The sequence below is a fragment of the Chamaea fasciata genome, unplaced genomic scaffold (genome assembly GCF_029207755.1).
Source record: "Chamaea fasciata isolate MVZ Bird 193981 ecotype frontalis unplaced genomic scaffold, bChaFas1.0.hap1 SCAF_11, whole genome shotgun sequence".
Lineage (NCBI taxonomy): Eukaryota > Metazoa > Chordata > Aves > Passeriformes > Sylviidae > Chamaea > Chamaea fasciata.
The window spans coordinates 12,030,236-12,047,164 of NW_027094096.1; the positions used below are offsets into that span (position 1 = coordinate 12,030,236).

Consider the following 16,929-nt stretch of genomic DNA (forward strand, 5'->3'; position numbering starts at 1 on the left):
AATGAATCTTTAGCTTAAATGTGTTGTTTGGATTGAAAAGAGGCTACCTCTGAATTTTAGTATGACTCATATCAGATTTGTTTGAAAGGCTATAAATGCATGACTCTACAGTCCTTGGAAGATCTTGGTAACCACAGAAAGGCAAACATTATATCCATCTTTAGGAAAGGCAAAAAAACAGAATCCAAGGAACTATAGGCCTGTCAGCCTAATCTCACTCCCTAGAAAGACTATGGAAAAAGTCTTCCTTGAACTCATTTCTACCTGCATGAGGATCAAGAAGGTGACTGGAAACAGCCAGCATGTATTTACGACAGGCCAATCATGCACTCGATTCCTTTCTACAATGAGACAGGCAGCTCTGTGGAGAAAAGTGGGCTGCTTTTTCACAAGACTACAATTGTCTACAAAATTGGGCTGACAAGAACTTCATTAAGGTCTACATGACAAGTCCCGCAACTGGCAAAAACCCCCATGTGCAATAGAACAGACTGACAGCTGATTAATTAACGAGCAGTTTTGGAGAAAGCGACCTGGCAGGCCTGTGGAAAAGTGGAGTATTAGAGCGGTGTGACCCTGTTTCAAAGAAGTCAACTACAGCCTGGGCTGTACACAAAGAGTGAAGACTGATCACATGCCCACACCTGGAGTGCAGCATGCCCCAGCCAATTTTGAGAGCCCAAAGACAAGAAAGAGATCAACTGCTGGCACAAGTCCAGGATAATCAGGGAGCACAGCACAAGCAGAGGTTGAGAGAACTAATTTTGCTCACCTGAGCACAATTTAACTAGACCTGCTTTAAGTACCTCCAATGTAACAGCACAGCCACACACAACTCTGTCACACTATGGATGCTCTCAGCTTTGTTTTCAGTGTGAAAACATGAAAATAATTTTCATTGAACACATTCAAAACAGTCTCTTTGATAAAGTTAGACTTAAAAATCACCAGTAATTTTGATCCCTCAAAATATAATTTAGATTTGTTCCCCAGAAGCTCTTTTAATCTGCTAAGAAGAAACTGCCTCAAGAAGTTGTCATTTATTACTCAACAGCCAAATTACTAAAGAAGTAGTTACTAAGTGCCATACATTAAAGGTGCAGGTGATTTCTTTGGATGTTTTGTGGGTAGGCTCAGTCGTAGTCTTTTCTCTGGAACTTCATCACTGCTGCTGCTCCACCCATCAGTGTCTGAGCTCTCCAGCTGGTTCTGCTGAAGCTCCTCAAGGATTTCTTCTGTTTGTGTTTTTAACGCTGTATAAAGTGGACTCACCAGATACTGGGATGGACAAACAACAAAGATACCATGATGTATGCTCTGCCTTACTTAAAGATGTGCTATTATCACTTCTGACTTAAAATATTAAATTGCAAAATATCATGGTAAAAAGGTTCATAAAAGCCTTTCCATTCAAAAATCGTAATTACAAGATGAAAGCTCTTATGAGCAATGAAGTTTCTTGTGCTGCTACCAGAGAGGATGCAGCTTGTTCAGCTGTTTCCCAGTTCCTGCCATAATACCTTGCTACCAAAGCCATCAAACAGACACACAAAGTTTAACAAACAGGTAGGATACACAGATGAATGTATGGAATAGAGGCACTCAGCTTATCTATCAACAACTTGTTATCAACACCTCGTTATGGTTTCTAACTATAACAGAGTTTATTTAGGTTGAGTATCAGGAAGAAATATTTTATGAGGAAGGTGGTGACACATTGGCATATGTTGCATAGAGAGGTGGTGGATACTCCATCCCTGGAAACACACAAGATCAGGTTGGGTGGGGCTCTGAACCCTGATCTAGTTGAAGCTGTCTCTGCTTACAGCAGGGAGTTGGACAAGGTGGCCTTTAAAGGTCCCTGTCAACCTAAACCCATTGACTCTATTTTAATTTACACTTTTCTGTCTACCTGTCCCTAACAAACATGACTAAAATCATATGGTTGGAAAGTAAGAGCATCTCAAACTACTGCACACTACTTGCAAAGCTGCCCTCATATGAGTGCACTCTGGGCCTTGTATTATGATTGTGGACAGACAGTTGTGCCTGCATAGCTTATGGACAGTTTAACACATCTGAGAAACATAGCAGTTCAGCTACATCCTCAGATTTAAGAACCCTGACCTGTAGAAACATGTGAAACAGATAAAAAAAAGGAGTATCAACCTAAACACACAACTAAAAATAGCATTTCCTAGATTTTCTTCTTTGCATAGGTATAGATTTTTGTATATGATCTATTCACACAATAAATTCAGTTTTTAAAATAAACCTACCTCTTGCTCTTCCTGAGTTCCAAGCACATTCACAAAAATTCTACATATGGTACCGACACGGGCTTTCCTTATTTGTGAGGCAGATTCATAGCCAGCTGGAACAAACTCCAGAAAATACTGCAGGATATGGCAAAAGGCAGTTTTCAGCTTTTCACACTGAAGACACTTAAAGACATCCCCTTCAAACAAAGAGCAGAGCTTCTCTAGCAGCATAGTCAAGTAGACAGGTTCAATATTTTTGTAAGAATCTGCTTCAAAAGGCAGCAATGTCCTCACCAACAGTAAAAGCGGTTCTGCAAAGAGTTCTGATTCCTCAGTATCCATTTCAAGTGCTGATTGTAGAATTTCAAAAAAGACTGTGAAGAAAACACTGGCCAGCTGTTCTGGAGGTCCTCCTAAATGAATTAACTTCACCACAAACTTCATTGCCAAAGTTTTAACTTTTGGACTGCCGTACTCTAACAGGGAGCAGCCTATCCCCCAGAGAATAATATCCTGTCTTACAAAAAACATATCTGCAACAATATTTGTCAGAATAGACATTAATACAACTTCCAAATATTCTATATTTGGCACACCCATCAGCTGTAATGGTGCCAACCTTAAATATCCCACTTTGTCACTTATATTGCTGGAAAATCTCTTTACAGTCACTGGCCAGACCAGTCCATCTCCCCAGATATGCTTCTGTGCATCTCTTTCATGCAGGATGATTAAGTCTTGAAAAAGCTGTAGCAACTCTTTAGTTAGCGCTTCAAAAATGGAGCAACTCTTCATTTTAAACAGAAAAAGTAAAGAGCAGATGACATCACAAATGTTCTTGTGCAATGTGTTGCAGTTTGGAGCTGCAGCAATTCGAAGAAGCCTTGTTATGATCCAGTTACTAAATTCTAGGACAATGAAAGAGAATCTTTATTATTAAGATACAAACTAAAATCTTCAGTTGAGCACCTCCCTAAGAGCAGATTGTTTATCACCAAAACTAAACCCCTTGAGATAAATGCTCAGTAGACAGAGTCTTCAGTGGGACATTTATCCAGCAGATCCCATTGAAAAAGAGGAAAAGAGGGGGCAGAACATGGGGGTTGGGGATGGAAGACACACAGTGTACACTGGTATTTCCAGACATTTTCCTCTGTCAAAAAAAAAAACCAAACCACCTTCAGGCAATGAGTACAAGTACAGCATATCTCATCAACACCATGTAATAATATATCTATGCAGTGGTAATGAATAATGCCAAAAACTGTCCTGAGAAATTTCCGTTATCACAAGTGCTAATCCATTCACAATATTCAAAGTCTATCATCACATTTGTTTATAAATTTACAATGATGAACTTATACATCTGCCTTTCTCCCTTTTCTGTTCTTTTGGATGATCCCACTGTCTGCAAATTTAAATCCTGAAAATACCAAGCTTCAATATAAACATTTTCAAGAAACTCACCAATGCAACTGCATTCAGTTTCCTCCTGATTTCCATCCACATTTACAAACATAAGTGGGGAGGATTTCATGATATGCTGAATAAAATCAAGCAACATCACAGAACTTGGCTGTGAATCTGATTTCTTAATCAGTTCCAAGGCAACTTAAAAAAAAAAGACAATATTTAAATCAGCATTGCAATCACCCATTTCACAATTTTTGTTCACACCTTATGAGAAATATTTTTAAAAATACATAAAATACTATGATATGGTATTAAACTTCCCAAATTATTTATTGAGAGTGTATTTTTTTAATCCATGAAGATAATTTCATAGATATTGTCACCCTCTATGTGACTCCAAACTGTATGAAGAAAAGTATAAATTACTCATTAAATATTATTAACCTCAAATGCATTAACATTCAGTTAAAATTCTATCCAACTGTGTGCTGGGTGAAGAATAGCAAATACTTATGACATCCCTAGGTTTACAGTCTTCCTGGAGAAACCTCCAGAATATAAAAGGTTTTAAATGGTAAATTCAGCTTACTGAAGCAGGAAGTATTGTAACAAAAGAGTGAAAGTATCTAATGCAGCTCCACCTACCAGCCTCAGGTATCTGAACCATATCAGATTTATCCAGATCCCTCAGGGATCCTATCCAGTGTTAGTACACGAAGGAAACTGTCTGAGATTCAGACAATATTTCAATTCTGAAAGACATGTGAATATTAAGAATTGCAAGCACTGTTACTCATGAACAGTGACATTACTTGACACTCCTGCCTTTCAATGCTGTGAGCATTTGTCTTCATAGAACCCTGCACTGCATTCACCCCTTCCTTCTTTGGGGCTTTCTGTGTGTATGGTTTATTTACATTCATTTACATATTCACATCCCAACAGAAAATACTTCATCACGGACTTTATTAAAAAATAAGTCATAAGTGGTATTTTATTCAACCAGAACTTTCTTAAAATGAGATTTTTAACTTCTATTTTTGGCAGGAATTACTTGAAGTATAAAGCAGACAATTTTAGATGCTAGGAATGTAATGCTTACCAACATCTACATCTGTAAGAATTCTGTCAATGAACTGGCAGAGTATTTGTCTTGGTTTCTGCACAACTGTGTTGTACTCCTCTGGACTAGCACTAAAATTAAAAGAATGAGATTTTGATGTTACCAATTTTAAAGTCCAAAATAATTATTTAAAGTCTATCTCAACAACTTAGTGTTAAAGGCTGATTGTCAGGCTCTGGCAGCGACACCCGGGAGGGGGAGAGGCGAGAGGGACAGACCCCGGCAGGTGGCGGGAGAAGGGACCAGCTGAGGTGAAGGCGCGGGCCCGGCCGCAGGACATCTCGCACACCTCCTTCTCCCCTTCCCCGCCACACATGCCGGGCCCGCTTCCCCCAGCGCAGCGCAGCACAGCACAGCCTCCGCGCACACACTCTTCCTACCCGGCGAGCTCCCGCAGCGCGGGGATCATGGAGGCCATGCCCAGGCCCTGCTCCGCCATGGCTCCGCTTTGAATCGGGCGGCGCGGCGCGGGGCGGGCACGGCAGGACGGCGGCCGGCAGGGCCCAAACCTCCTCCCCCCGCGCTGCTCGGCTTTAACCGCTTCGTCTCCGCGCACGGAGCGGCCGCGGCAGCTCCGGCTCGGTCCGCGATGGCTCCCGCGGGCACCTCGCCGCCCCGGCGGGATTCTGCTGCGCGGAGCGCTGCACGGACAGGTAACACCCAGCGGGGGCAAGCGCACCCCGCCGAGCCTCGGCCGGTCCGGCAGCAGCACCGAGGGACCGCCCGGCCCCGGCGGGCGCCTGGTGGAGTAGCGGGCGCTCCAGGGGATGGGAGAAAGGAAGCGACACAGTGTTGAGAGTGGCTCTAGGCGAGGAGGGGAGCGCCCGCGCTGTGAGGGGCAGCAAGGAGGAAACTTCGGTGCCAAGGGAGCGCTCGGTGCAGCTCCCTCCACGCCCGTCATCTCTCCGGTCCGGCCGCGGCGACACCCCCGGCGCAGGCGGGACGCACCTGGGCGTCAGGTGTGGGACAGCCCCGCCGGCCGCCGAGCCCGGCCCCAAGCGCGCCGGCCCGCCCCGCCATGGCCCCGCCCGCCCGGGCCGGCCCGCGGCAGCAGGTGGCGGCGAGAGGCGGCGGGGCGCCGGCAGTGCGGGACGCGGCCGCGGGGCAGGTGGGCAGCGGCGGGGGCCGCCTCTCGGGGACTGCCTCTCGGGGACTGCCTCTCGGGGACTGCCGTGGCCGTGGCCGTGTCCGGCGGGAGCGGCGCCGCGGGCCAGCGGCGGGCGGAGCCGGCGGGAGGGCGCGTTCGGCAGGTGAGCGGGCTCGGCGCTTCTCCACACAGGTAGCGGTGAGCAGCGTGTGTAGGATACAGTTCTGCTGTTTTGTTATTATTATTACTTTCTGAGCGCATGTTGCTTTATGTTTCGTTTCTTTTGTGAAACGTTTGCGTGTGTAAAGCACGGAAGATGTTGGTGAGAGCCCCGAGGGGAGGCGAGGCGGGCGCTGCGCGGCCCCGGGCGGTGCCGGCGCTGAGCGGGAGCGTGCGGCCCCGCCTGGCAGCCAGCCCCGAACGCTCAGGAGAAAAAAGGATAAAACAAGGGGGTATGGGCAGGTGTGAACCACAGAGAGAGTACGGGAGGGGCGCTGAGCTGTGTTTTTGTCATTAGGCTCTTTCTGCATTTGTGTATGAGCTTCGCTTAGTGTTGTTCCTGGGTTGAAATAAAATCCTGTCGGAGGATAATTCTGTTGCCTGTTTCCACTGTGCTAGGGCTGTGTCGCTTGCATGTAAAATAACCCACGTGTGTTTCAATTACTTGTACCATTTCAGATTAATGCTTTTGGGAACCTATTGCTAATATTTCATTCAGAGATGGTTATTTTTGTCCAGCAAAATACATGTTGGTCATTTCAATAAAATTTTGCTGGCCTTTTAATGGCTGTCAACTTGGCAAGGACCTAAAATACTTCTAGAAACTTTACAAAATGTAACTGGTTTGTTTTCCTGCATATATTGCAATGTTTTCTACCAGCTGACTATAAAATGTTAGTCTTTCTAGAGTCGTTCCTAGAGAGAAGGAGGAACCATGTATGGTTTGTTAAGTAGGACTCCAATGGTTCAGGAAGACCAAGTACATCTGGGGTTTGTTATCAGTGTTATTTTGAACACAAAATTTTCTAGACCATTTCAGTTTAAAGTATCTGTTATTGTGAAAACAATATTCTGAGTATGAATTTCCAAGACTAAAATGACAATCACAGTAAGGAAGGTGTAAGCAGTACTGCTTGCCAATTTATTGTAAAGTTAAAACTCCCTTGTCATCCCTGATGAACGTAAGAGAGAGCAGGATACTGTTGGTATATTAGGAAGTTCAAGAAGACTCTGTTATCCTAAGAAATAAGCTAAATTTACTGATTCATAGGGTGATTGTTTTTGCTGCTAAAGCATAGTTGCGACACACAAAGTGCTTAATAAAAAAAGTGCTTATGCATGGAAGTCTCTGGAGTCAACAGATCATATTAATATAGGTATTGTGGAAATGCTTTCATTTATCATAGGTAGAATACTGCATGAATTTGTGATGCAGCTTCTGTGAGCATTAACTGAGCATGTAATTCAGGCTTTTTTCTTTTTTGTAATAAATACTTCTAACACGTCAGTGGAGAGACCTCCTGATCTCCATTCTTCACTGGGAAATTTACTTCCCAGTTGCAAAGCCCCATCAACTGACTTCTCACCATACCATCAAATTTCCCCAGCTACCATGGTGTTAGAAGACCCCACATGAGAGTGCCCATGACAACTTCATTGGGCTGTGAGGATGTAAGAAGTCTCAGTCAACATAGCTTAGTGTTTTATAGACCCTCCAGGGAAACAGCCCCTGAAACACCTGGTTTCATTTCTTGCTTTTCTTTGGCACAGGATAAGGATCTTGTTTCTTTCTCATCTCGTTATGTTGCGTGTTTATGTCTCTTGGCCCCCCGGAGGAGAAGCAGGCATGTTAGCATGCATTTGAAGAGAGTGACTAATTGCTAATGAAGATAAAATGCCTGGAGATCTTTCTCTGTTTTCTCCTCCAATGCAGCTGTTTCATATTGGTAAAAGGAATCTTGGATGTGCAGGGCCCAGCTTGCAGAACTCGGGTCAGGGGAAAGAATTAATGCACAAGGTACAACCAAGTGTCAAATTCAGTGTATGCAGCACTACCAAGATTTCTGCCAAAGCTGCTAGTACTTTCTAAAAATTCTTTTTTTTTTTTTTCTGCTCTCTTCCCTATTTGAGTAGTCCTCTCACTGTATAGTTGCATGATTCTTCCACACTCAGGCCTCTCTCTTTCTTGGCTTTCATATTTTTTTTACCACATACCTCTGCTGGTCATTGTATTTTTTTAGGACACTGAGTTACTTTGCATTGGACCAGGAGGTCTGAGAGTACAAGAGCATGTTAACTGTACTTTTATTCCCCGTGTTGTTTAACTCTGAGGCATAGTTACTGTTCTTGGGGCTCATGCACTCTGTGGATGCCTGTGAGCTGTTCCCCCAGGAGGTTGGCATGACTGCAGCTCTAGCTCAGCTGTCCTGCAGGCACACAAAAGGAGTACGTGTAAGTGCACGTGTGTGTTCCTTTGATGCCTTCAGGAGCTGTGGGCTGGGGCCTCACAGGCTGGTAGCGGTGGGGAAGGGAAATGCAGCTGAGATGGTGCATTCTGTGAGCTGCGCTAAGCGCTTTCACTCGGTGTCAGGGGGTGCTGTGGGCTCCTCATCTGCAGGGCTGCTGCAGTAACACCCGAGAGGCTGGGAGTGCTCCAAGTGCCATTTCCCTGTGCAGTCATGCAGGTGCCTGACCTTTGGACACAGGCCACTGCCCCTGGGCACTGGAAGAATGTGGATTTCAGCACTCGTGGCTTTTATCTCTGCCTCTGTTGCTTTGTCAACTGGGCTGGAATGAAGTGGCACAGATTAGAAGTATGTGTCACCCTGAGTATTGGTCTGATGATTAAACAAAACAGTAAAAAAAGGAAACAGTAAATGGTGGAAAGGACAACAGGCAATCCAGAAACCTAACAGCAGATTTGGTACATCCAGCTAAGCAAAAACTAACAGGTACAAGAGGGGAAAAAAGTGGGAAGAGAAAACATACAACACTAAAATCTATTTGACTTCTAAATATAATCTTGACAAGTCCTAGTCCTACGAGCACTTACTCACATTTTTTCTATGAATAAGCCTACTAATATGCTACTGATAATGTAAAGTACAGTATTTTGTAATTTGGAGAAGTTGTATATTAGATTATACATTCCTTTGGAACCTAGTTTTATTATTTGTATAACAGCAATTACTATTTTTTATCTGGAACTACTACTTTTAAAAATATTTGTCTCTATATTTTTTTTCTTACTTGTTTCTTTCTTCCCAGTATTTTTAGAGAAGTGTTATTCTTGAGGCTAGTAGCTGTGGAGGAAACTCACAGAAATGTATTAATACCACTATCAGTGTATATCATCAAGACTTTTTGAGTTGATCATTTTTGAATGAGAGTTAAAATTCCTGGAGTCTAGTTTCCTAAAGAAAAATTTAAAGAATCTGGAATTTACTCTTTTTAGAAACCTTGTAGCCACAGTGATGCTTAAACATCCCTTAGTGCAGTCTAAAACTCTGTACTAGTCATGCTGGGAGAAAATTGTGCAGTGTCCATTTAAAATGTCATTTAAAATACATTTGAAAATTCTAACTTTTGAAATTATGTAGATTCTTCTATTCAAATGTTTCTTCAGTGAAAATCTGAAAAATGGTACTAGCTACCATTGCTCCAGTTTTCATAGTGGGAAGTTTTTTTTTTCTGAGACTTATTAGGAGCTATACTTTTCCATCTGATGCTGTGTTCTGTGCTGATAAAAACTGGAATAGAGTTTATGTATGGAATATTGATAAAAGTTCTGCAAAATGTTCACTTTCCCCATTGTATTGTACTATAGAAATCAGTGCAATGGGGGAGTGATAAGGGGGATTCATGTTCTTTGTCTTTTTCCATCTTTTTTTGGAAAGCAAATAAATCTATATGCAGTGGAGCAGTGTCTGTTGCTTCTTTGTTCCTTGGTGAGTATTTTCCCAGTACTTGGAGCTTCCAGTACTCTCTGAGGATTTTGTCAGTAGAATAGACATCATCTTAACAGCCTGCTATATGGAAATGCCTAAACTGAAAAGTTTAGGGATACTCTTACGTGTAAGACTTCATGTGAAATCTCAGTGTAATGTTTAGTTCCACCCTTCTTATTGCAGTAATTAAATAAAATACTTTCATAGCATGCACCATGATGGCTGAAATACTTCACATCCGTGCCGTTTCCATAAAAGCTCCAAAAATCACCAGGTCTACATAAATAGATTAAATAAATGTAGGGCAGGACTCCCAGCAAGTAACAGAATCTGATCTCAACAAAAAACTATCCCTGGGAGAGGCTCCACTGTACTGTGGCAGAGAATAAGGAAGCAATAAATTGTAAATGTAGTTCTGGCAAAAGATACTCAGCTGGGCAACTGCAGTTGCTCTTCAGCCTACAGCCTGGGTTTGAAGACCTTCTGTGGAAGATGTCTTGTTAGCTCATTTTCAGCCGGACATTGAAGGAGCAAACAGTCAGCTGGTGATGGTGGTGTGATTTGTAAAGCAGTATTAACAATGAGAATAACAACTGACAGTGGTCAGATCAATATGGATCGGGAATTTCAGGTTACTGACAGAACCCCTTCTGCATTACTGGTTTCTTTATTACAGTTTTTAATCATTGCTGTTGCTAAATCTTTCAAAAAGGGCTTGAAAAGGATGGTTTCTCTATTCTCTGGTATATTATATTTGTGATAAAATTACTAATTACATAATTTCAGCTTTGATTCATCTGGTCACATGCAGGGAATGCTAAGTGTTAGCCATGGCCTTATGTAAATATTATTTACATAATTATTTGTTTTGCTACTTCTAACTGTAACTTGATGAACTCCTAGGTTTTTATGTGGAGGTGTGTACTTGGTTACTGCTATTACATACAGGTGTCCAAGGGGAATAAAGGTACTGCATCACAGTAGTTCATCAGAGAGACTGGCATTGCTAAGCCTCAGAAATAAATTATGCATAAAGCAGAACGTGTGCTTCTCCATGCATGCTTTTGGTGGGAAAGGATTATCAACCCACTTTCAGGGCTCTCTTGGCAGGTGTTTCCTTAATAATAATAGTCACTAGGAAAAAAAAAAAAGCTGATTCCAGTATTTCCCACTTTCATTCAATTAGTGTATTCATCCTTTCATCTCATTAATAATCAGTGCTAGAATAGAGTGATTAAAAACACTGACATGTAGAAAAGCTGAAATATTAAGTAATGTGTTATCAGCAAGATTATATTTATTTGAATGTGATTTCAAGAGTTTGTTTCTGTTGAAGATTCAGGACCTGGCTGTTTCTTTCAAACCAGCTGTTCTCTGATAGGTTTTCTTTTCCAGAATTTTTATAGTTTGGAATGTTTTTGTCTTGCTGATTTATCAAGCTCTTCTTGTAACTCCCCATCTCCCCTTCTCCTATTGTGTTTACACATGTCCTACTGCTACTCTTTGCACTAATTTATCACCTTATGATGAAGGCAAATGAAATTTTCTTTCATATCCTAAAGGTAAGGCAGTGTAAAGTGGTTTGAAGTTACAATTTTCCATTGAGCTGATTATTTTACTTCTGCAGTGTTTCTAGTCCTTCCAAGCTTGATTTATAGAATCAAGATATGTTTAATTGAAGCTAGTGAGGATTTCCTCCTCCCTTTCCAGGTAATGTGATGTGAAATAACTGAATGTAAAGATATATTTCATTTTATTTATCATTTACCGTATCAGCCACTTAATTTTGGCTGAGTATTTAATTGTATGGGGCAGAATATTTTTCACATCCCAAATGACAAAATATTAGTGCACATAAATTTAGATTTTATCAATAATTTATTTTTTTAAAGAGAATTAGTTATCATTTAAATCATATCAATAATTTCCTCTTTTTTAAAGTAGTTGTCACTTGCTTAGAGTTGCATAGAGAGGTAATTACTCTTCACTAGTGCAAGACCTATTGGACAAATTCTTCTAAAAGCTAATACCTTGTTCATCTTAATCATTGACATTTATATATCTTTGATCTCTCAAAAGGGATTTCTTTATTCTGGTATTACCAGAGATTTAAAAAAAACCCTAATGTGTGCACTCCAAAATTTCCAGAATCTTTGACCATTTTGCTTGTAACTCAAACCTCTCGATTGGCTTCTTCACCATGGCAAGGTCCTACCAAAGCTGCTCCCAAGAGAAGCTTGGCAGCAACACAAGACTTGTTTTTTGTCATGCCAGAGCAAATCCCTACTTCTGGCACTGCTGTTGTGTTTGTTTTTGTAAGGTGGCTTGCAGCCTGAAATGGCAGCCCTTGTGCTGTATGAAAGACAGCTACTGGGTCAGCCACACTGGGCTTTTTAATGAACTTCTGTCTGATAGACTGACTACCTTGGGGAAAGCAGAATTATGAAATTATCTATTGCATTCCAAAATTTTCTTCATGCTTTCCCTCCTGAATTTTTTTTTTATGTGGTAAACCTATGGAACAGACTCTTCTACCAAAGAGTTTATTCTTTAAGCTGCCATTCTGCTTTTTGCTAAGTAAATTAAGATCTAGGCATTTAAACTCAATAGGATTAATCCATATCAGCCCTCCCCAATGAAATAAGCATATGTTGGATGAGTGGCTGCCTCAAGTCTGTGTGCTCCTTGAGAAGTGCTTCATTAAGATGTCATTTCAGTTGTGCTGCTTCCCACTGGACTCCTCACCCAGTAGGAGACAGACCAGCAGTAGTGGGAAAGCTTGGGAAGGTAAGCATGGTACTGCCTTGCTGAGTGACAGTAACAGCACAATAAATACTTCAGTGTCGTGTTTAGAAACTTAAAAACAGGGATTTAAATATTGGGTATTGTTTAATATTCAAGAGCATTAATTTTGGAGACTTAGAAATATGAGTTATTTTTCATTAAAGGTCACTTTGTGAAAGTGGCAGTAAACAATGTGACAGTTACTGAGTTTTTGTGAGGGTCAGTAGGAGTAGGATGATTCCTTTGGGGTAGACTTGTAGCTAACTTAAAATCCAAAACATATCAATCAAAATATTATATGAAATGAAATGCTTATTTTATATGATCTTCTCCAAAGATGTTTTGTCCTTGTGAAAGGGCTGATTTACCAACGAACTGCTTTATCTGTTGATCACAGTTTATCATCTTATCATCACAGAGCCACTTTTTGACTATGTATTTCATTTGCCAAATATGTGAAAATCTGCTCTCAAAGTCTGACCAAGTGTTATGGCTTAGGAGTGGTGTAAGAAACATGAACGTTTTCCTTTGAAAGTGTCACAGTTTGGAAAGGCTTTGGACTGTAATCCGGGAGCTTTGGAATGCTGCAACACGTACTGCAGCGTGTGAGAGCAAACAATTGTCACTTTATCGTGGAACTTCTTAAAATGGCTAACACAAAATAAATGTAAATACATTATATTTAAGAATACTCAGTGTTTCAGCAAAGAGGCTCATTACAAAGGTGATCCAGCTTACAGTATTTTCTGTGTTGTAAGTGTTGTTCCTTGTATTTAGTACATGCTAGGTAACTGTATAATTGTATATTTCTCACTTTATGGGACTTCAGGTAATTAATTTTAAAGCAACAAATAATTTTTAAACTATCATTTTTTGTTTTGTAAAGGTTTTTATTAACCTAGCATTAATTTGTAAGATGATTTTTCATGATACTTATAAAAGTAAACAAAAATTCTTAAAAACAAAAATTTTAATTAACAAAAATCATGAACGCTTTTATGCAATGTTTTCTATCAGATGAATAAAATGTTATATTTTCATTGTTTTAGTAGAAATACCTGAATATATCTTCTGTTTAAACTTTTTTTTTAATCATGACTTTGTTGCATAATTGCAATGTATGGTTCAAATGCTTAGGGATGTCTGTTCATGTTGAGAGCTCAAGCTATCAAAATGATAAAATGTTTAAACACAAGATTTTGATGGGTTCATTTTTTTAAATTTTGATTTCTGATGTTTGCAAAAAAGATGGCAAAGTTTTCACCAAAGTGTCAGAAACTGTTTTCTTTAAAAACATCAAGTTATCTCCTAATCACAGGAATCCAAAGGCTGAGATTTTGAATAATTCACTTACAAAAAATTTTGCTCAGGAATTTTGTTTAATTTTCATGTACAAAATATGATTAAAAATGACAGTTGGCAACAGCAACTGTAGAAATTTTATTCTGGCCCAATTATTAAGAACTACAGCACCAGCAAATGAGCTTCCTGTGTGCCCCAGATTGTCTTCTAGTTTAGAAGGTACGAACAATACTCTATTTAGCTTTAGTTACTCAGATTTACTAATGTGCTCCCTTTATCCTCAGCACTTGGGCAAACATAGCTCCTTAAAGCTCTGAGCTGGCAAACAGGTGGCACTTGGGCATCTGTGCGCTCTGCAGAGAGTGGCTTTGAAATGCTGCCAGTTGCTTTTGCCACGTATTTTGGAGGACCCTCCTTTTCCCTCTAGTTGGACCAATGAAAAAAGAAACCCAAAAATAACCCATGAATTTTCCATGACAGAAAATCCTGGCTTGCTTGCAGTATAGTAGCTGATCGGTCTAATCTAATAATCTTTTGAACCATGTGGAGCTGAAGGAGGCATTAGTGGGTGTCAGAAGGCCTTACTGCCATCTGATAATTAATGAAAACTGGAAAATATTCCGGCACCATGCATCTATTCAGTACTATTTTATAACTGCAGTTAGCCGGAGTGTGAAGAATATGTGGCTGTAAATTCAAGTGCTGAGGGCAGAATGAATGCATTTCTATTGCTGCTCTTAATGATATTCACGTGATTAACGTCTGGGGTGACCTTAAAGCTAAGTTCATTAGTAAGAGTTCGCCTGTGTCTCTCTGCTGGAGTTTTACTATTTGTGGCAAGCTGAGGTTGCCTACTTCAGCTACCAAAGAACAGGCGCAGGGCAGGATAAACGCAGTTTTGTGGAGTGTTGCTGTTGTGCTGTTTGAACACCTCGCTCCTCTTCTGCCTCTTGGGCTGTTTGTTCACCCAGAGCTTTGTTCGTAGTTCTGCTCTTTCAGTTACGTGGTAACTAAATGTTATCTTCATGCTCAGAGAAGAGAAAAATGGTTCATAATATTCTAGTTGGCTTAAGAAAAAGATCCTATTCTGGAGTTATGAATGCCATAGAAGGCTGAAGCCTATTCCTCAGCAAAGAATAGGGAGAAGTACAGTATGTCCTGCCTCTCAAGTGGCACAGAACCTGGAAGAAACAGAGGCTTGGGACACATACTGACAGCCTTGCAAAAGATCTGTGACATTGTAACAGATTAAACTGTCGAAGGTGAGTACATTTTGCTTGGAGTAGACAAAATGCAAAATCCAGCAGTCTCAAAAACTTTGAAGCTCATAACTGGTGGAGTTGTAATTTGGCACAGTTTGTGGGGTTGAGAAAATACACGAGGATCTGTTTAATTCTAAAACAAACTTCAAGTCTTTCCGGTGACTGGAAAGTAGGGCTTAAAAAGTTAATCTGATAATAATGGGAAGTATTTGAGAACAGAAGACAGGTGTTATTCCATATTTCATGAGGTTTTTAGTTGCTTACGGTCCAATTTATGGGTTTTTTGGAAAAGTTATTTTTGTAATCCAGACTATTGCTTCTCATTAGCTTTTTTGTTTAGTAATTAACTAGCAGTGCTATAGTTTATTAAGGAAGTAAAAGAATAATTAAAACATAAACTCTGGCATATAAATCTTATTTGAGATTACTGGGATACCCAAAAAGTCCTACTGTGAAATGGGGGTTCTGTCAACACATCATGAGCTCTGAGTATGAGTTTTTATTGATACAGGTATTTCAATAAGTATTTCAGGATGTTTTCTACTGAAATTTCCTTTAAAAATAATGCAGCTTACATTTGTCATTGTAGTTGCTTGGTAACAAAAGCTGCATGTTCCTAAACCTAGACAGAGAAAGAAAGATTAAGTATCATTTGCTGGTGTGTCTTCTAACTCTCTTTTGCTGTTGTAAACTTGATATGTAATGTCAGCCTAGGCACAAAAGAGTGACTTGAGGATGGAGTTCGTGAATGAACTTGCTTTTAGTAGTGTAGCCTTTCCATTTATATTTTAGTGTAGTTTGCTCTAATGAAATGTCACAGAGACACCAAGTTTGGACTTTTGAAAATAATTCTGTTCTTCAGAGCAGTTACTAGTAATCAAAGGGGTTTTATGAGTAAACTGTTTCCTAGTTTCTCATCAAATTTTCTCTGTGTTGTTGGTACTCTTTCCTTCTAACATGTATTTGCATGCTAAAACTGCTATGATGCTTTGACCTTTGTAGGAATTAATTTTGCCACAGTTCCTGTGTTTGGCTGCTGTAGTTTTTTTCCTTGCTTTTGGTCTCAGCATCTGAGGTAGCAGCTTCCAGTGTGAATTGGACAGCATGATCCTTGCCAACTGTGGCCCTCCAGAGACAGGGCATTTTCCTGGTCACTGTGTGGTCACATTCAGGAGTGATGCACAAGCAAAGATACTCACATGGGGACAAAGTCAGTGAGGCAAGGGAAGCTTTTGGAACAGGAAGAGCAGGAAAGGTGCTTGAACAAGTTTTCCAGGAAGGAGGCTCTAGCACGTGTGTGCAGGGAAGCCAAATGATGAGTCAGCATGGGACATAGCTTTCGGTATAATAAACTGATTTTTGGAGAGTATCAAATGACCCATCCAGAAGGCAAATGATATTGATGGTGAAAAGAGATAAGAATATGTCAGATAAATGAAAGAATACATTATATTGATTGAACTTTTTCTGTTCAAGGTGCAGTCAGATGCTTCCTGGACCAGTGTAAACATTTTGATGTTTACACATGTAAAGAAGTTTCTTTCACGAATTCACCTTAATTCTAACTGTTACTTCCTTGCTAATTAATTTGAGTGTAGTTCTGCCATCATGGATTGCTTAAATACATTGCCACGTGTGAAATGGAAAAGCAGGAGTTTTGCTTTCAGAACACTGCCCTAAAATGTTTAACTTATGTTCAAAACTCCAGCTTCAGATTCTTGGATAAAAAGATGAGGTGGTGGGGTTGCTT

At 40.5% G+C, this 16,929-nt stretch overlaps 2 protein-coding genes across 3 annotated transcripts in view; one reads left to right on the forward strand and one right to left on the reverse strand.

The window, feature by feature from the left end:
• The window catches only part of ATR (ATR serine/threonine kinase), a 39,453-nt gene extending 34,201 nt beyond the window's left edge, over positions 1–5,252 (reverse strand). Inside the window, exons 1-5 of the mRNA XM_066193262.1 lie at positions 5,178–5,252; positions 4,777–4,868; positions 3,729–3,872; positions 2,280–3,169; positions 1,091–1,278 (exon numbers count right to left, since the gene is read on the reverse strand). Of these exons, the coding sequence (XP_066049359.1) occupies positions 1,091–1,278; positions 2,280–3,169; positions 3,729–3,872; positions 4,777–4,868; positions 5,178–5,236 (1,373 nt within the window). The 5' untranslated portion in view covers positions 5,237–5,252. The remainder of the gene's footprint in view (positions 1–1,090; positions 1,279–2,279; positions 3,170–3,728; positions 3,873–4,776; positions 4,869–5,177) is intronic.
• A 652-nt stretch (positions 5,253–5,904) lies between these two features.
• The window catches only part of PLS1 (plastin 1), a 41,522-nt gene continuing 30,497 nt past the window's right edge, over positions 5,905–16,929 (forward strand). Inside the window, exon 1 of one of the 2 annotated variants that reach the window (XM_066193264.1) lies at positions 5,905–6,076. The gene's annotated coding sequence lies outside the window, so the exon portion shown is untranslated. The remainder of the gene's footprint in view (positions 6,077–16,929) is intronic. The other variant, XM_066193263.1, reaches the window with a different exon arrangement.